A 21,051-nucleotide genomic window follows, 5' to 3' on the forward strand; every position below is an offset into this window, starting at 1 on the left:
CATAAATATTTACTGTCGTTATGTCTTCCTGATTTATGGTTCCCTTAAGCAGTGCTAAATGTCCTTCTTTATTCCTTCTGACTAACTTTATCTTGAAGTCCACTTTATCTGATATAAGGATGGAAACCCCCACTTTTTTACTGAGTCCATGTGCATGGTAGGCTTTTTCCTATCCTTTCACCTTTAGTCTGTGGATGTCTTTTTCTATGAGATGAGTCTCTTGCAGGCAGCATATTGTTGGGTCTTTCTTTTTAATCCATTCTGCCAGTCTATGTCTTTTGATTGATGAGTTTAGGCCATTAACATTCAGGGTTCTTATTGAGATATGATTTGTATTCCCAGGCATTTGGTGTATTTTTGGTTTTTAAGTTGGCTTGGTTTCTCCTTTGAGTGTTTTTTTTCTCTAAGGTAGTTCCTCCCTTTTCTGACCTCCATTGTTGTTTTTCATTTGCTCCTCATGGAATATTTTGTTGAGAACATTCTGTAGTGCAGGCTTTCTCTTTGTAAATTCTTTTATCTTTTGTTTATTGTGGAAGAATTTTATTTCATCTTGAAATCTGAAGTTTAGTTTTGCTGGGTGTAGGATTCTTGGTTGGCAACCATTTTCTTGCAGAGCTTGAAATATGTTGTTCCAGGCCCTTATAGCTTTTACAGTCTGGGTTGAGAAGTTGGCTGCTATCCATGTTGGTCTCCCCCTACATGTAATCTGATGCTTTTCTCTCGTGACCTTGAAAATCCTATCTTTATTTTGAATGTTAGGTATTTTCATTATAATGTGCCTTGGTGTGGATCTGTTGTGATTTTGTGCATCTGGTGTTCTGTAAGCCTCTTGTATTTGATTTTTCATTTCATTCTTCAGGTTTGGGAAATTTTCTGATATTATTTCATTGAATAGGTTGTTCCTTCCTTTGGTTTGTATCTCTGTGCCTTCCTCAATCCCAATAATTCTTAAATTTGGTCTTTTCATGATGTCCCATAGTTCTTGGAGGTTCTATTCATGATTTCTTACCATCTTCTCTGTTTGGGCAACTTTATTTTCAAGATTAAATATTTTGTCTTCATTGTCTGAGGTTCTGTCTTCCAAGTGGTCTAGTCTTTTGTTGATGCTTTATTTGAGTATTTTATTTGGTTTATTTTTACCTTCATTTCAAGGATTTCCATTTGATTTTTTTGATAATCTCTTTGTTGAAATGATCTTTTCTTCCTGCAGTTGCTCTTTCAGCTTATTGGTATTATCCTTCATTGCTTGCATTTGCTCTCTTATCTCATCCTTTGCTTCCTGAATCATCTTACTCATGTATAATCTGAAGTCCTTTTCTGACATTTTTTCTACCATACTGCCATTGGATTCTGTTAATATATAATCTAGATTTGTTTGGATCATTTTCTTTCCTTGTTTTTTCATGCTGTTCATGTATCTTCCCCTCTAGCAGTGCAGACTTGGAATATTGCGTATTTCCCCCTATAGGCTTACAGTGGCTCTATAGGTTTCCAAAACCCTTTTTTTAAGAGGAGATCAATATTAGCAGTGCCCATTTCAGACACTATGCTATCCTAGTCCAAATAGCCCCTATGAGGACAATAATAAAATTGTCATAATAAACGGAATGAGTGCAAATATTATCTTTGTTAAAACCTATTTGCAATAAGGTCTGCAGTTTCAAATGGAGGACAAAGAGGATGCAGAGGGATGTAGAATGTGGCTGTTAATGGGATAAGAAAAGAATATACCGAAGTTCTAGATAATAGAAAGGGTGAGAGTGTAATCAAAAGAAATTGGATGTTAGTATTCAAAAAATGGAGGAAGACACTGAGGGAACAGGTAAACAAAAGGAATAGAGAGCAAGAATAGTAAAGAAATAAAAACTTAAACTTTTTCAATAAGGAGAAAAAAGAAAATCTGCAGTATAACAGTCATATAATAATGAAACCTCCCAGAGTTCAGTAGCCTGATGCATGAGAGGTACCTGACAATGAGCTTCAAGCCTCCAGCAGGCGTCTCAGGATGTTTTTTGCTCCACCTAAAGATCACAGCTTCCAGGATTATCCAAGATGGCCACTCTGGCTTCGAAATGTGTTGGCAAATGGGGAGCTGCAGCTCAGGGTGTGGCCGTGGTCAGCAGGAGGTCCTGGAGGCAGGATGCGGTTGGTCAGGCAGGGCTCCTGGTGGTCAGGTATGTTTGGTGTGGTTGTGGGATCCTGGAGGCCGGTTGCAATCACTTGGTTTGGGGTCCCGGTAATAAGGTGCAGTCAGTTCGTCTGGGGGTCCTGGTGGCAGGGAGCAGTCAGTTGATGTGAGGCCCCCAGAGGCAGGGAGTGATCGGTCGGGTTGAGGGCTCCTGGAGATGGGGCTCAGTCAGTCCGACCAGGGGTCCTACAGGGCCTGACTGTTGTCTCAAAATGGCAGCAGCCACGTGTAATCAAACCTGCAGGTACTGTGGCAGAGAACTTCCAGGCAACAGCAGGCAGCTGGTGCTCCACTGGTGGTCAGCAATCAGTTTGCTGACTGTTGTTGGACGATCTGGCGGTGAACCTCGTGCATTGGGTGATGGAAAGGTGTAAGGCAGGGAATGGACAGGCGAGAGGGAGGCATATGGTGGATGATAGTTGCCTGACAGTGAGCAATCTGCACTCTGCGTCGTAATGCTGGCAGATTGCAGGTGATCACAGCAGACAAATGGGGTAAACAGCAGGGGATCAATAAGCAGTAAAAACTGCCTTACCAAGAAACAGATATCCTCTGCTTGATACCAGTGTTATGGAGCGACAAGGAATGCAGCCTCCCTCTAGTCTGCCATCTTGGATCTCCATTTCTCATTCTTAAAAGCTTCTTCGTTTTCTTTCTACAACCACAAACCTGTATTTTATATTTTAATGGCATGGTTGTCTCTTAAGAAAACTGTGCAATACTTCATGCATTTGTGTTTTATCCCAGTGCAGAGGCTACGTTCATCTTCTCAATATCATTTGGGTTTTAGTACATTCACCAGAGAGAAAATACTCCTTCAAATATTTAGGGAGAGTGTACTCTGTGTCAAGCATTTTTTCATGTGCTGAAAACAAAGTACTAAATGGAATAACAAAAATTAGGAGTTCCAGAAAAGTCACTGTTGTGTCTTATAGAATATGACATGTACTTTGAACCAGAAACCTATTTTAGTGCTGTTTTTCCCACAGACACAATTCACAAATCTAGGAATCAAAGGGATGGTAGCAGAATGTCTCTCATTATTAATCCAAGTAACCCACAGAATTTTTGTTTCTTACCACCACAATTTTGGGGTTTGCTGGTTTACAGATTAGACATCTTACTTTCTGTCATAACCTGGAATAAAAACAAAAGCAGAGGTTGAGAAGAAATATTATTTGCAAGTAGTTTGAGAATTGTATCTGATTGTGAGAAGTGAGGAATAGAGGGATATTAGGAGTGACTGCGGCATATGTTCATCAGCATTCAGCACTTGTAAGAATTGACTCATTGCCATTAACTCCCTTGCACTTACCAGTTCTGCATGTGTGAGTGTTGAGCTTGTTTTCCATGATATTCCCTCCATGGAATTAGAGAGACCCAATGACAGGACACAAGGAACATGTTAAACATGACTGATGTAACGCTGTCATTTTAACTACATGAGGCTGGTGGTTGAAGTGTATAAAACTGCTTGCTGCAGCCATGTCTGAAGTAAAAGATGATGGCTGAAAGAATTTGAAGTGGCACACAAGAAGTGTCTCATTTGATTCCCATGAAGGGAATGCTTCCACCAAGAATGCTTCAGTGGTTTCTTTCTTCCAGTGGCAATTTAAGGTTCTTTATGTCACTGAACAACAGCCAAACAAGGTGGTTGCTATATTACCTGAGGCAAGTCATTTCCAGTTAATAGTGGAAAATTGCCTTTCTCTACAAAATGAGGAAGTAAGAGACCCATTCTGATATCCAGGAGTTTTGGATGGGATGTCATAAGATGGTAAATCATTACAGTAGCCCAATAAAGAGAAAAATACTGAGGATTCAGATTGCTTAGGAATGAAGGGTTAATCTAACTTAAGTAATGAAGAAGGAAACATGAAAGAGGTGTGGAAAGAATTATAAATATCAATTAGAGATCCATGGTGAATTGAGGGGTAAGGAAAACTGGCTGCAATGTAATCTGACATAGAGACTAGTTGGAAGGATGGTGGTGATGGGTGCTATTAAACATTTCCTAAAGAGTTAAGGAGCTAGAATTAACTTGGTGGGATGTAAATATGGATCTTCTTTTCTATTTTGGCCTGAGGAAAAATGGAACATGACTTGGGAGAGTTCAACTTTTATCCAGGAACTTCCTATATATCTGCATATCTTTGGGTTGTTGAATTCTGATTCCTGTAAATATGGAAGGCTTATTTCTCTCATGGAGAATGTTTATGAGGAGTTCAATTGTATTTAGAGATTCTTCCACTCTTGGAAGATTTCCAAAATATGTATCTTTCATGCTGGTACTGAACTCAGAGATTACTGATAGCTTCCAGTCCACAAGGTAAAGCATAACTCTTCTACTCTTGAGATATTCACATTCTGGTTTTTGCTTAATTTATCATTTGTCCAAACACTGTTCTTCACCTCCCAAAATGTAGGCTCCAGTTACACAAGACTATTCCATTCCATAGGCAGTGAGTAAGCATGCATCACAAAGTTTTTCTCCATCCCCGTCTTTCCCCAGAGTGTAGTCAGGAGTGATCAGTGGCTATAATCAGTCAAAATAACAGAACTCTGAGAGAACTTGTCCTAGGAGGTACTGGGTAATTATTTTGTTTTTAACGAGCTCCTCCAGGATGTCGACTCCTCTGGGACACAGAGCCCCTTAGACCCCGGGATGAGTATAATGAGGAATGTGAGCAGGGGTGGTGCAGAGGTGGCTGCTGACTATAGAGGCTGTGACTGCATAGCCAATAATGAATAAAGGGGACCAGGATCTTGGATATGGGCCCTAGAGTCACCCTCAGACACTGGGTAAGTAGTCAGGAGGGTGAATGAACTGGTGTCTTAGTGTCTATCTGTCTGAGGATCTTGATTCCCCAAATCGTATGATCATCTTCAGGATACTTTCTTTTTTTTTAAGGATCAAAGAAGTTGGTTTATTTGGGGGAGGGTGTGTAGCAAGGTCTCCACCCTCACTCTCTGCAACTCCCTTGAATCTTTCCTAGTTGTGTATACACAATGAGATTACAACTAGCAGGGAACAGGCTTTTTTTTTTTAATTTGATTTAGAACAAGTGTGCACTTGTACTGTTTCAAACTAAAACCCTTGAAGTCAGAGATACATCCCACTCATTTCTCAGGAAATCAACATTATGAGAAATTGCATGTATACAAATTAATTGATCCCTTGCCTATCTGCAATACCAGTGTATTATGGTAGATGTAAAAACCATTAATATGACTATATTAGACATCATCGGCAGGGTGAAAAGTTCAGCAATTGTGTTCAGTTTTCTGTTTAGGGGAGGAACTATCCATGGGCCTTAATGTCCCCCTTCATTTTCCTTGGCTCTGAGGCACTCTCGAGTGTGGATATCTGAAGAAAAATGGAGTGAGATCTCAAAGGTACAAAATATCTTTATTAGTTTAATTCTCTGTAAATTACTAAATCTCTATGTTGGATCAACATTTTTCCTGAATTTTAACTCTCCCTAAACTACTAAACTTTGCTCTTGGATTAACATTTTTCATATTTATATCAATGAGTCTTGTGAATATCAACACAAGAACCAAAATATCACTGTAGTCACATATAACAGAATATGTAGTTGTCTGTTTAGGATAAATCTAGTGTGTTTGAGTTACCTAATATTCTCCATTGATTTGAAGCCGCATATTCTGTAATCAAGGGTCAAAATCTAGTGTACACAGTTCAAGCTAGTGAGTTCCTCTGGGAGGATTTAGTAGGAGTAGTGATTCTAAATTCAAAGGGAATATGCTGCCTTTGAAATTTTTTCTGATTTTATTATTTATTTTAAACCTACAATCAAAGTCATATTTTAATGAGTTTTTTTATAGTTATATTAGGATTTATTTTTGACACAATCACAAAAGCATGGATTATACTTTGCTCTAATTCAGTTCCCAGTACTTCCCTTTTCCCTCCCCACTCCCTTCCCTCTGATCTATTGATTTTTCTGTTTTTACCTATAGTTTTTTTTTTTAATTAGTGCTTTCTGGATATACGAAATGGGTAATTCATAGTATATTCACATATATACATAGGAAAGTAAGGTCAGATTTATTTCAGAGCTTCTGTCTCTGAATTTTGCTGCAGGTATATCTCAGCCTGAAGGATAGCCAATAGATATTCAAGGAACACTGACCATATTCTGGTACCATGCCTGGTACTGGCTCTGTTGCAGTCATGAAGGCTGACATGACTTTCCAGCATGGAATTTATACTCTCGTGGAAAGTCAGCTACAAATAAGAAACCAAGACAATTGAGTGCCATATGATGAGTGTAAGACGCAAGTAGTCTAAGGAAGCAGGTAAGGTATATCTAAGCAAGTCACAAATAAAGATCTTGAAAAATAAGTGGGGTATGCCAAGTGAAGTAGAAAGAGGGAAGACAAGGCTAAGCAAGAGGAACAGCAACTCTGAAAGACTGGAATCAAGAAATTAGGACCTGTAAGTTCACAATGTTGTAAGAGAAGGGATGTAAGAGTCATTGTGGGGTCATTCTGAACTGTGGAGGTAGGTAAGGGTCACAATGTGAAATACCTTTTTCTTCTGTGTCTTTAAAAGGATTTTGATCTTAAAAATAATGAGCATCCATGAAATTTTCATCACAATGATGATTGGATTTTAATGTCAGATGCTGGAGTGGGATGAGTTTGAAGGAGAGAGAACATGGAAGCAGTGAGATGAAGCAATAGGCTGTTCTAAAGTCCAGACAAGGTATGTTTTCAGCCTGGTCCACATTGTGGCAGTTGGGATAAAGGGTGGAAGAATTAGCGAATGAAGTGGCAGAATCAAGAGGGCTTGCTAGGTGAGCTGTTAATGTGAGGAAAATGAACAGATGAAATACAGCTCTCGGGTTTCTGACTTTAGCCTGGATTCCTTTTACTGAGGTAAAAGAGAATGGACGAGTGAATTTGGAGAGGGTAGAGTGAGTCATGGGTTTTATTTGGGATCTGTTGAGCTGCACATGGTTGTAGTATACCAATGAGGGGCTAATGAGTAAGCAGTTGGTGATTCAGAACTGAAAGTGATAGAGCTATTTATCACAGGTTTAGATCGCTTATCAATGCCATTGGATTAGGTGATCACTTACATATCTATAGAATTTTAGGGGAAATGTTCAGGGAAAACTCAGGAAAAAGTGACATGTATGACACTATCGGAGAAATAAGCAATCATAATTATTGATAATAAATGTCCATGGAAGTATCAAAGAACCAGTGTGATCACACAGAATCTAGTAGATAAGAGTATTTCAGAAGGGAGAAAAGAGTCAGCATAGTTACATTCAATGATAAGTGAGGAAACTAACTTGGAGAGATGACTTGGATTGAGTGATATGTCATAATCTCATTGTAGATGTGATTTTGAATGCTGAGTGTGAGATCAATGTGGTCAATTATTGAAGAACTCCTAAGGGACAGCACATCATACAAATGTGTTTGGCTTTTTAATTTATGGTTTAAAAAAATCGGATTATCTTCTCTTAAAGACACTGGAGATAGAACATGACAGGAAGGAACCAATCTACCATCTCAGAGTTCCTCCTCCTGGGCCTGCCCATCCAGCCAGAACACCACAACCTGTTCTATGCTTTATTCCTGACCATGTATCTTACTACTGTCCTGGGGAACCTCATCATCATTGTCCTCATTCGCCTGGACTCCCATCTCCACACTCCCATGTATTTGTTTCTCAGCAATTTGTCCTTCTCTGACCTCTGCTTTTCCTCTGTGACCATTCCTAAACTGCTGCAAACCATGCAGAGCCAAATTACAACCATCCCTTATGCAGGCTGTCTGACCCAAATGTACTTCTTCCTGTTTTTTGGAGACCTGGAGAGCTTCCTTCTAGTGGCCATGGCCTATGACCGCTATGTGGCTATCTGCTTCCCCCTGCACTACCCAACCATCATGAGTCCCAAACTCTGTCTCTCCCTGGTGGTGCTCTCCTGGGTGTTGACCATGTTCCATGCCATGCTCCACACCCTACTTATGGCCAGATTGTGTTTCTGTGCAGAGAACGTGATCCCCCACTTTTTCTGTGATATGTCTGCTCTTCTGAAGCTGTCCTGCTCTGACACTCATGTCAATGAGTTGGTGATATTCATCACAGCAGGCCTCATTCTCGTCATTCCCTTTGTCCTCATTGTTGTTTCCTATGGGCACATCGTGTCCTCCATTCTCAAGGTCCCTTCTGTTCAAGGTATCCGTAAGGCCTTCTCCACCTGTGGCTCCCACCTCTCTGTTGTGTCACTCTTCTATGGGACAATTATTGGACTCTACTTATGTCCATCGGCTAATAATTCTACTGTGAAAGATACTGTCATGGCTCTGATGTACACGGTGGTCACTCCCATGCTGAACCCCTTTATCTACAGCTTGAGGAACAGAGACATAAAGGAAGCAATAAGAAGAATCCTTAAGAAAATTCCCTTTAACCTGTGATGGTAAATGCTTGAGAGCATTGCATCACTTTCTGCTGCAAATGATGGAATTGATATGTTGATATTAATATTTGAATGCTATCCTCCAGTCCGTCCTTCCTATCATAGAAATTACTATTCAAATAGAATACCATATAATTATCCATTAAATAATAGAATATAATCAATATGTGTATTTGATATAAAAGGCGTTCTCAGTAATCTTCTATTAAGACTTCCCTGTTTATTAAATCCAGCCGAGGGTGATGAGACATGAGATAAAATATTTCAATTGAAATTTTTGTCTCTAGTTGTTAAGTCACTGATTCAACTTGTTTTGTTTTTATAAGCAGTGCCTTAAAAAGTCATATTGTGTTATAAGGCATATTTGCTTGAAATGATATTCTTTCCTTTCATGCTAATACTAAATCCCAATCTGTGTACTGTTCCTTATTCTAAACTTGAATTTCATTATTGAATAAAAAAATTTTCTTTCTAAGAAGTGTACACATCCTTCTGTCTCTTAACCTATTTTTTAAAACTTACTTATTTCCATGCCTTCATTCTATTTTTTAACCTGCCTTAACCTCAAGTGAACTTTCAGTTTGCTGTGTTATAATAGTTTTGTTTGAATTTATCTGAGAACTCAATCATGTCTGGGGCCCTGAATGTCTTTCCTTCAAACATGGATATGGAAGTCAGAGTTTTGCTTATTAACCTCACTCTTTAATGATCTCTTTTTCCTCCTTGGTATTTTAAAATCTATCAGTAAACTTTACATCTGTAATGTTATTTTAATCCTGTGAAGATTTAATTTAAGCAAGGAGAAGAAATTTTAGTATCCTGTTAAAGACTGAAAAATGTGGAATTTGAACTTGCCAAGGTTCCAGCATGGCAATGAATTATTATCCAGTTTTAATTTATTTTTTAATACTAAGATTACTGACTTATTTTAACATTCTCCATTGTTTCTAATGTTACACTAATTTCTATAATGCATATGCTCTCAGAATGCAGTTAGCAATGGGGTGTGGGAGGCACACGTTTCATGCTATGCAGCTGATGAAGGCACTGTCATCTTTAACTTGCGGTTTCCAGAGTCACCTCAAGTTCTGCTCTCCAGTTGGAGAAAAGATAATGGGTAGAAGATTCCATAAATGAGTTTTATAGGCCAGGCCTAGAAGTGGTATATATCACTCTGATCTACATTTATCTCTCCAGAATTCAGTCCTTTTCCTCAATTGAGATGCAGTTTGGGGAGGTAGTGAGAGAATATTTTTTTCACCCGAATTCTATACGGAGATTCAGAATTTTTTATGGTCCATTTTTTTCCATTGAAAGATCATAATTAAACAGAATAGTGGAATTCTCTCTGAAACATTTGTACAAGCATGTAACAAAATTTGATCAGTTTCATTCACCAGTACAGCCTCTACCCTTCCCTTTTTCCTTCTCTCTGATCTTTTCCTCTACCCTAGTGATGCCCCTTCTATTTTCATGATGTCCCTTCTCTTTTCATGATGTCCTCCTTTTCCCTTTTTCTCTATCTTCTGCATATGAGAGAAAACATATGATCTTTGACTTTTTGTGTCTGACTTAATTCACTTAACATGATGCTTTCATTTTCCTGCAACTGTAGGACCATGAACTTTTGCTCTATACATAGCTTTCTTTATATATTAATTCAGGAAAGTTATATGAAATAACTATAAAATCCAGAATGGGAGATTAGGAGTCACTAAACTATGTACATTTGGCTAATGATACCATAAGATTCATTGTCAAGATCCACATATTTCTAAAATTTTTATATTATAGAACCACAGTTTCAAGACAAAACCCCAAAAGTTTATTTGTACCTCCCCTAGATTCCTCTCATGGTATAATTTTATATACTAGAATACCCTATCAAAACAGATAAATTTTTGATGCAAGGTAATTAACTGGAGCACAGAATATACTTGGATTCCACCAGTTTTCCAGGCATCATTTTACAATGTGCCCTTCTATGGAGTTTATGTTTATCTCATGCATGGATTCATGTAACTCTTATCACAACCAGAAGCTTGGGACATGACAGTTGATCATTATACAACGGAATATGAGGGTAAATTCATGACTCATATTACATGTCAGAATGAGGAGCTTGAGGTTATGTGGGCACAAAATAAAAAGGCTTATTTAAGTTTGGTATAGATTTATTAGAATTCTTAAAATGAAATATGTTTTAAAATTGTATGTGTTTAGCTTAAATGTTTAACTGATACCTTAAAGCATAAAAGTTGTATATATTAGCCTGATGTGGTGATGCATGCTTTTCGTCCCAGCTGCTTGGGAGCCTGAGGAAGAAGGAGCACAAATTTGAAGCTAGGCTTAGAAATTTAGTAAGACTGTGTCGAAATTAAAAAGAAACAAGAAAAGTCTGGGAATGTAGCTCAGTGGTTAAATGTCTCTGGTTCAAACAGCAGTGCCAAAAAGAAAATCCAAACTTATGGTGTATCATGTGATGTTTGGGTACATATATTTATTGTGTAATATTTAAATAATGTCAAGCTGAATCCTCATTCATCATTTTTTATGGTGAAAATGTTCAGAATTATTTTTCTGTTGTTGGTTTTCTTTTTCTTTTTTCTTTTTTGAAATTTACACCACATTATTGTTATCTACAGTCACCAGAACATCTTACTTCTAACTATAATTTAGTACCTATTGATCAATCTCCTCATCTATCACTATCTATTCCTGTCACTAGCCTCTATTGATAAATAATTTTATATATCACAGCGTGAAACTTAGAAACACAGTCATGCTGCATATGATGAGTCAATGATGGACTACATGTACAAGCTGGCCCATAAGACTATAATTGAGTGGCATCATAGCTGTATTAGTGTAAGTATACTCAATGATGTTTGCATGATAAAAAAAAATTCCTAAGAACACAGTACAAAGAACCAAACCCAGCAAACCTGTCTTTAAGAATTCAGAATGTATGGGAAAATGACAAACTTTACTTAGTAAACAAACACTAGACCTGCCCTATAGGAAATACTAAGGAAAATTCACTAAATGGAAACAAAAGTCTTCCAGTTACTAGCATAAAACTTACAGGAGGTTTAAACCCAATGGTGTAACTAATACTGTGCAGTATTCAGAATACTCTGAGATGTAAGACAGTTGAGTAATTTTATACCTAGTACAAAGGGCAAATAACAAATTATAAGTTGCAACAATCATTGAAATAAACTATCAACATATATATTACAAAATGATGTGAATTCGGACATTAAAAACTCAAAATGTAAGAGTTTCAGTGTAAAGTTGTTATTTTCAATCCAAGTGAAGTTGCTATCCATTTGGAATCAACTATTACAAATTTAAGATCTTCTCTGTACCTCCAGGGGAAATAATAAGGGAAAAATCTGAATGAGACACACAAAAGAAAAAGAAAAATCATTCAAAACACACGACTACAGAAAACCACCAAATCACTAAGGAAGACAACAAGAGTGGAAAAAACATAATACCTACAAAAGAACTAAGCACAAAGCAAAACAACAGTAGTGAGTCCATACCCATCAATAATAACATTGAATGAAGAAAATAGATTAAATTCTTCAATAATAATGTACAAAACATTGAGTGAATGTACAAAACATGCAAGAAACCAAGCCCACCTCTAAGCTGCCTACATTTCACTTTTGAAAACACACTGAGGTTGAAAGTGAAAGGATAAAAATAAATTTAAAAAAAGAAAGTGAAAGGATAGAAAAAGATATTCTATACAAATAGAATATTCTATGCAAAAAAAGAGGAGAGGGAGCAAAATGTTTTTCTGACAAAATAGATATTAAATAAAAATTATCAAAAAAGGACATTATATACTAATGAAATGATCAACAAGTGAAAAAGATATAAAAATTTTAAGTATATATGGAACCAACAATGGGACAATTAACAATATGAAACAAATATGAAAGCGCCACTCCTTTCAGGCCCTTTAGTAGGGGACCTCAGCACAGCCCTTTCAGTATTGGATAGATCATGCAAAGAATCAATAAGGAACACTGGACTTCAGCAACATTTTAGACAAAATGGAGCTACCAGACATATAGAGAGCATTTAATTCAACACCAACGAAACGGATGTTCTTTGCAAATGCACATGGGGAACAGTCTGCATATCATATGTTAGGCCAAGACACATCTTAGCAAATTTAAGATTGAAATCCTACCAAATGCCTCTTTTGAATACAATGGTATGAAACTGGAACTTAATTATGAGCAATTTCAGAAAATATGCAAATACACAGAAATTAAGCAACATGATCTTGTGCAACTATTGGGTCAGTGAAGAAATTAAAAGGGAAATTTAAAAATATCTTGTAGCAAATGAAAACAGAAACAAATCCTACAAAAAATTATGAGATACAGCAAGGGGAGTTGTAAGATAATAGTTTATTGCAAGAAACACCTATATCTGAGAAGGAAAATAAACAGCTTCACCTTATACTTCAGGGAAACAGGAAAAGAACAACAAACCTTAGTTTGTTAGCAAAGGAAAAGATATAATAAATATCAGATCAAAATCAAGGAAATACAAGCCAGGAAAACAATATGATTGAAATAATATCTATGGAGCAAAGAGTTTGTTTTTTGAAAAAATAAAATTAAAGGACCAATAGCAGTCTAGACTGATGGAGAGAAAAAGAAAGAAATCAAATAAAATCAGCAATGAAAAAAGAAACATTACAACTGCCTCCACAGAACTACAAAGTATTGTGAGACAGTTGTGAACAATTATATGCCCCAAATTGGATACTCCAGAAGAAGTGGACAAATTGCTAGACACAAAGGACCTACTAAGATCAATTCACAAAGAAACAAAAAATCTGAAATGACAAATAATTGAGAGAAGAGAAGGAGTTGTTTTAAAAAATAAAAGAAAAACAGTTTCCCATCAAAGGCAGGCCCAGGACCTCAGGGTCCCACAGTAGAATTCTATAAAACATTTTAAGACCTAATATAAATTATTCACAACTCTTCAGAAAATTGGAAGGGCAAGGAATATTTCCAAATTCTTTTTACAAGACCAGAGTTACCATGAAATTATATATAGCCTGACAAGGACTTCCTGACAGAAGAAAACTACAGGCTCATGTGCTTGATGAACATGGATGCAAAATTCTCAAGTGATTTCCACAGCACATTAAAAGGATCATTCCTCATGATCACGTTGCATTTCTTCCTGAGATGCAAGGATGGCTCAACATTTGCAAATTAATAAAATGGATACACTTCATTAACAAAACAAGGGACCAAAATCATGTGATCATCTCATTAGATGTAGGGAAAATATGAGAAAAATTCAACATCTTTTCATGATAAAAATCACAATTAATTAGGTATAGGAGGAATGTACTCAGCACAATAAAGGTACAAATATGAGAAACCCATAGTGAGCATCACATTGAACAAGGAAAAGTTCAGAGTGTTTCTTCTAAGATCTAAAATAAGACAAAGATGTCCACTTTCACCACTCTTGCTCATGATAAGAGAAGGAAGAGGCATCCATATTGGGAAGGAGGAAGTTAAATTATCCCCATTTGTATATGACATGGTCTTTTGCATTAGCACATACTAATTATATAGGAAAATGGGTTTCAATTTAGAATATTTGTCTTTGCGTATAACACTTGATGTTTTCTGTTGCTTTCCCTTAATTCCCCTGATCCCCTTCCTCTTTTCTATTAGTCTCTCTTATCCCTTCATGCCATAATTTTTTCTTTTTCTAGATTCCTCATATGAGAGAACGCATGTGATACTTACCCTTAGTCTGACTTATTTTGCTTAATCTGATGCTCTCCAGTTCCACTATTTTCCTGCAAATAACATGATTTCATTTCTCTTTATGACTGAATAATACTCCATTGTATATGTTTACTACATTTCTTTACCACTTCATCCTAGACTAGGACCTAGACTTATTCCAAAACTTGGCTATTGTGAATTGTATTACAGTACCCATGGTTATGTGTGTATCCCTCAAGTTCTGACTTGAACTCTTTTGGTAAAGGCTAAGGAGTGGTATAGCTGAATCAGATAGTATGTTTCCTTTGCTGTGTGTTTTAATTTGATGCTGTCCCATTTATTAACTCTTGGCATTATTTCCTGAACTCTTAGGGGTTCTATTGAGGAAGTCATTGCTTGGGCTTAAATGCCTGAGTGTTGACCCTGTGTTTTCTTCTAGGAGTTGCATAGTTTGTGGTCTAAGTCCTACATCTTTGGTCCATTTTGAGTTGATTTTTGTGCAGGATGAGAGATAAGGGTCTCATTTTCTTCTGTTATGTATGCATAATCATTTGTTTAAAAAACTGTCTTTTCTCCAGTGTGTATTTTTGGCACCTTTGTCAAGGATCAAATGACTGTATTTGTGTGGGTTTGTCTCTATGCCTTCTATTCTGCACCACAGGTCTATATGTCTGTTTTTAGGCCAGTACCATGCAGTTTTTGTTTACTATAGCTTTGTATTCTAATATGAGATCAGGTATGTGATGCCTACAGCATTGATTTTTTTGTCTGAAAATTGCTTTGACTATTCTGGGCATTTTTTTCTTCCAAATGAACCTTAGGACTATTTTCTTCTATTTCTGTGAAGAATGTCATTGGTACTTTTATGCATGTTGCATTGAATCTGTAAATTGCTTTTGGTTGTGTGGCCATTTTAACAATATTAATTCTCCTTATCCAAGAAAATGGGAGATCTTCCCCTCATTTGAGGTCTTCTTCAATGTCTTTCTTCACTCTTTTGTAGTTTTCATTGTATAGGTCTTTCACCTCCTCCATTAGATTCATTCCTAAGTGTCTTATTCTATTTTTTAGGCTATTATGAATGGAATTAGAGAAATATTCTGTTGGTGATGAGCCTGGAGATATTGGTTCACTGTGTAGTGTTGACTTTAACTCCAAATGGACTTTATAGTGTCTTTTCCCTGTGCCTCCCTTGGCTGAGATTCATGCAATTGATGCTGGGCATACTGTGTTGGAACCTAAGGGTTCTGATTTCTCTGTAGGTTTTGCAAGAGTGGGATCCTTCTGGTAGTTTAGGCAGGTATGTTGTTGAGAGTGAAGTATTTGGGGTGTGTTTTCTGTGGTTACTCCTCCAGTCTTGTCAGCAATGTGCACTCTGAAAAGATGTGGGAGTGAACTGTGATGAGGTTCCTCATAGGTGCTATGTTCTTAACTGCTATGTTACTTCTTTCTGCCGTTGCTAATGGCATGAATGTCCAGGAGTGGAACTTCATGCCCCTCTAGCTTTGACCACTTGGAACTGGTCCATCAGTTGGGGGTTATCTCCTCTACTCTTTAAGTTGAATTATCCACCAAGGTTCAGTTAGGATTAGGTGTGGCTGGAATAAGCCACATTTTCTCTCAACTGAGCTCAGAGAGAAAGCAAACAACCACACAATATGCTTGAAATCCTGGGATTTATCCCCTGTAGCACTCGAAAAAAAACAAGCAACAGTAGCAACAAAATAAAAACAAATACCATAAAAGCCAGTGAATAGCAACAATAAGTACACCACCAATAACTGCAGAAATGAAAGGGGCAAAAATAATCCAGAACATAATCACTAAGTACTAAGGAATTGCAAATCAAAACCACAATAAGACATTGAAATAAATAAATTATGTTATATGCATTAATGAATATGTCAAAATGAATCTCACAGTTATCTAAAACTATACTGTACCAATAACAACATAAAAATAATCTCACCTCATCCAAGCAAGAATGAATACCATCAAAAAAGGTGAAAGATTACAAGTGTTGACAAAGATGTAGAGAAAGGGATACATTTGCACACTGTCGGTGGGACTATACTTAGTTCAGCGGTATGGAAAACAGTATGGAGGTTCCTCAAAACATTAAAAATTGAATGACCATGTAATACAGCAATCCCACTACTGAGTAAATTTCCACAGGAAATAAATTCAATATGTTGAAGGTACATTCTTATCCCCATGTTCATTTGAGCATTATAATAGCCAAAAAATGGAATTCAACTGATGAATAAAGAAGGAAAATAGTGTACAGATATACATGAAAATAAAATCCTGTGATTTATGAGAATGTAGATAGAACAGGAGTTTATTATGGAAAGTAAAATGGCCAGGCAGAGATCAAGAGTGTGTTACATGAGCTTACTCTTATGTTGAATCTAAAGAGATCAATTTCATAGAAACTGAAGTAGAATGGACCAGAGGCTGGTAAGAGCCAGGAATGAAGGGGAAGGGTGAGGTAGGGTTGATCTGTGGGCACTAAGACACAGTTACACAGGATCAAGGAATTCTAGTGTGCTGTTGTATATTAGGGTAATAGATTACAATATGCACAGTACATTTCAAGAAGATAGAAGAAAGGCTTTTGAAAGTTTTCATCAAAAGAAATAGATGTTTGAGGAGATGTTGTGTTTAACCTGATTTAAGCATTATAAAGGTGTACATGTATCAAAACATTAATTGGTACTCTAGTTACATGTATAATATTTATACTTTTGTTTGTTTAAAATTAATAAAAACTTTAAAAATGTTAAGAGACATGGCTTATGGGGTCATTTTTACATTGTTAATACTGTACTGTTTTTGATATCTCTCAGTGGAAGTTGATTTCCTTCTTTCAGTTCCTGAATCTCATTTTCACTCCTATTTATCATAGAATATATTCTTCATGCCTTTTCATTACATTTTTGTTTTCAAATAGTATAATTCAAATATTAATCATCTATCTTGTCACTGATAATTCTGTCTTATGAGATGTCAGAATTTATTTAAGATAAAAACTGTTATTACCTTAACAGCCACATGGAAAATGACAAAATATTTCAGAATAATATTCAGTGGAAAAAGCATAATGCAAATAATGTAGGAAGCATAATCTATTTTTATGAATATACATATGCACATGGAAAAGGTAACTAAGTGGGAGGTTGTGTTGTAATTTTAGATATGACAAAATGGATGAAGAGAGAGTTGAAGGAAAACTAGAGTTCTAGGTTCTTCACGCTGAGATGATTGAACTGTCCACAGATTCTTAAATGGAAATGTCCCTGGACAAATGAAGATAACCTCCATGTCCTTCAACAGATAAATAGATAAAGAAAATGAAATATATACATGATGGTATATTATTTGGCTATAAAAGAGTAAGACATTTGCCAGTAAATGAATGGATATGGAGATTATCATGCTAAGTAAAATAAGCCAATCCTGAAAAACCAGAAATCAAATGTTCTTTCTGATATGTGGATGCTAACACAAAAAAATGGGGCAGGGGAGAATAGAAGTTCAGTGGATTAGACAAAGTAGAATGAAGGGAAGGAGAAGGAATAGAAATAGGAAAGACAGAGGAATCAATTGGACATAACTTTCCCATATTCACCACCAGTGAAACTCCACGTCATGTACAGCCACAAGAAAGGGATCCGAATTAGAATAAGGTATACTCCATGTATGTATACTATGTCAAAGTACACTCTACTGTCATGTATACCTAAAAAGAACAAATTTAAAAAATAAAATATAAAGATAGAATTAAAGTTTAAAAAAGGAGAACTGAGTGCTCTGGAGAAAGATCTGGCATTCAGATAAAGAAGTGAGGTCAGGAGACTATATGAAAGGAATGGATTTGAATATCATCACTTAGAGGGGACAACTAAGGAAATGAATGGACCAAGGCAAGAAACCATCCATGCCATGGGGGTGCTACACTTTTAAAAAAGGATGGTTGCTAACCTTCATTTGGAAGTGGGAAAAAATTAAAAGAATCTTCAGTCTCTGATCTTGCACAGCCTTAACAACTGACCCATTGGGTGGCATGGAAAGTTGATGATAGATTTTAGTCTTCAAATAAATCATAGTGTCTTCTCTACTTCCTTTGAATTTTCATGGGGTATAATAAAACACAGGAGAAGCTTCTGCAAAATCAAAAGAAGAAGGGCAACCTACAAAACTAAAATTTTCCTATAGCCTCTGACTTTTCGACCCATTCTGGGTCAGTAAATTCTAGAGATTGTGGATTAGTTAATTACAGGTGAACACAAAATTGTTTACTAACAGGATTGTACAAGGAGTTAGAAAAATGTTTATAGGACAGGAAATAAAAGGCAATGTAAACATGAAAATAAATAAGGTGTATAGGAAAGTTAGGAGAGAGAATGATCACAATTTGTGTAGGAATATTATGTAGGAGACTCTAGGTGTTTGCTGGGAGATTGAGATACTGGGAGGTTATTGAGTATCAATCTGAGATTATGGAGCACTATTTTAAAAAGATATCATAGTCAAAACAGATTTGAGAAAAAATTGAAAGGCCTAGGAATAATTTAATAATGTAAGAACTAGAGAGCACATAAAATGTAGCTTTCACATAGGCTTCTCCAGCATAACCTGGGAAAGACAAAGAGGAGGGCAAAGCCAGGTCCCCAAGACCACTTTTCCTAGTTCACTACTCAGCCAAATCTCCTTTCTTTTGCCTGTTGAACAATTATGTAGTATGCTACTTCAACTGAAGTTCCCATTGTGAGGGAAAAGCGTGGGCAAATATTCCAATATTAATATCATAATATTAATGTGAAAATTATGTTAAAAGCCCTTCTCACACAAGGGATTTTTCTTCCTACAAAGGTCCCTACCTAGGGATCCTGCTATGTCTGTTTCTCAGGCTGTAGATGAAGAAGTTCAACATGGGAGCCATGACTGTGTACTTCAGAGACACAGCAGTATCTTTCACAGTTGAATTATTAGCTTATGGACCTAAGTACTGACCATTGACTGTCCCATAGAACAGCACCACCACAGAGAGGTGAGAACCACAGGTGGAGAAGACCTTACAGATACCTCAAGCAGAAGGGACCTTGAGAATGGAGAATACAATCCTTGCGTAGGACACAAGAATGAGTAAGAATGGGATGATGACAATCCTCCTATAATAAATATCACCAACAGATTAATGTGAGAGTCAGAGCAGTCAAGCCTCACAAGGGTGGATATTTCACAGAAAAAGTTTGGGATCACATTGTCTACCCAGAAGGACTATCTGGGAATCAGCAGAGTGTGCAACAAGGAACAGAATGTGGTCAGCAACCAGGACAGCGCCACCAGGGAGAGACAGAGGTTGGGACTTATGATGGTGGAGGAGTGCAGAGGAAAGCAGATGGCCCATATTGATCATAGGCCCTGGCTATGAGGTTGAAGTTCCCAAGGTCTCCAAAAAATAGAAAGAAGTGAATTTGGGTCAGGCAACCTGCATAGGGGATGGATGGAAATTGATTCTGCATGTTCTGTAGCAATTTGTGCATTGTGAAAGAGGAGAACCAGAGGTCAGAGAAAGACAAAGATGTTGAGAAACAAATACATGGGTGTGTGGAGATGGGAGTCCAGATGAACGAGGATGATGATGAAGAGTCCCCCTCATCATGTGGCAAGCTACATGGTCAGGAATAAGTCATAGAACAGGTTTTAGTGTTCTGACTGGATGGTCAGGCCCAGGAGGAAGAATTATGAGATGAAAATTTGGATTTTTCCCATTATTATCTGTCTCAAATGACAAGAGAATAAGAATGAATATAGTACAATCATATTTAGGGATACAGGGAAAAAGATATATGTCTAAGACAATTTTATTACAGTATGTTGTTTTAATAGTTCTATTTTATGATTAGATATTGTTGCTAGTCTTTTCCTATGCCTAATTTACTATTGGTTTAATGTTGACTAACCCCCTCCCCGACAAGGGTCCATATGTAAAGACCTAGACTCAGGATTACAGTATTCAGAGTTGCTGTAGTTTAGTGGCAGGACCTTGTGGAAGTCCTCAGGTCATTGTGGATGACATTGAAAAGGATCATAGAACTCTCCATTCCAGTTGGAGATGCACTCCTTCCTCTCCATGTTCTCTGCCATCCCTATCCTGCAACATGAGGGGATAATACAAGGGCTAGCCTGGCCATGGCAGCCATTTGGCATCTGAACCCCTCAAACTGTTTTCTTAAATGAACCTGTTTATAAGTTGACTGTACTAGATATTTCATTGTATTGGTAGAAAGCTAGTATAATAATCTCTTTAATAAATGGTGATGGAAAAATTGGACTTCCATATTCAAATTTTTAAATTTTAATCCACACTTCCATTCTGTACAAAAGTTCAGAGCAAATGGATCATCAATCTTAATGTTTGAGTGCTGAGGAGATTACCTGTGACATCCTACTCTGTGGAGGCTGAGATGTCCCAAAACAAAAGCCAAGGTGCAAATGGAGCAGATATGCAGTGCTTTCAAGTTGTAGCCACTAAAGTCAGTTGTGATCACTGCAACATGGATTGAAATAAGAGGATGAGAAAACAGAATAGTACACCAGAAGTGTG

The 21,051-nt window shown here is 37.0% G+C and overlaps 1 protein-coding gene and 1 non-coding gene across 2 annotated transcripts; one reads left to right on the forward strand and one right to left on the reverse strand.

Annotated features, from left to right (window-relative positions):
* Positions 1-2,895: 2,895 nt before the first annotated feature.
* Positions 2,896-2,998, reverse strand: LOC124981514 (U6 spliceosomal RNA). Its single transcript, XR_007108027.1, has one exon. It is a non-coding gene; the product is annotated as a U6 spliceosomal RNA (small nuclear RNA).
* A 4,713-nt stretch (positions 2,999-7,711) lies between these two features.
* On the forward strand, positions 7,712-8,650 carry LOC124979816 (olfactory receptor 1468-like). Its single transcript, XM_047544584.1, has one exon. The coding sequence runs from the start codon at positions 7,712-7,714 to the stop codon at positions 8,648-8,650; it is 939 nt and encodes a 312-aa protein (XP_047400540.1).
* The last annotated feature ends 12,401 nt before the right edge of the window (positions 8,651-21,051 follow it).

The sequence above is a fragment of the Sciurus carolinensis genome, chromosome 3 (genome assembly GCF_902686445.1).
Source record: "Sciurus carolinensis chromosome 3, mSciCar1.2, whole genome shotgun sequence".
NCBI lineage: Eukaryota > Metazoa > Chordata > Mammalia > Rodentia > Sciuridae > Sciurus > Sciurus carolinensis.

What these genes read in the sequence shown, in the direction of transcription:
- LOC124979816 (XM_047544584.1), top strand. Translation starts at nt 7,712, where the DNA reads ATGACAGGAAGGAACCAATCTACCATCTCAGAGTTCCTCCTCCTGGGC.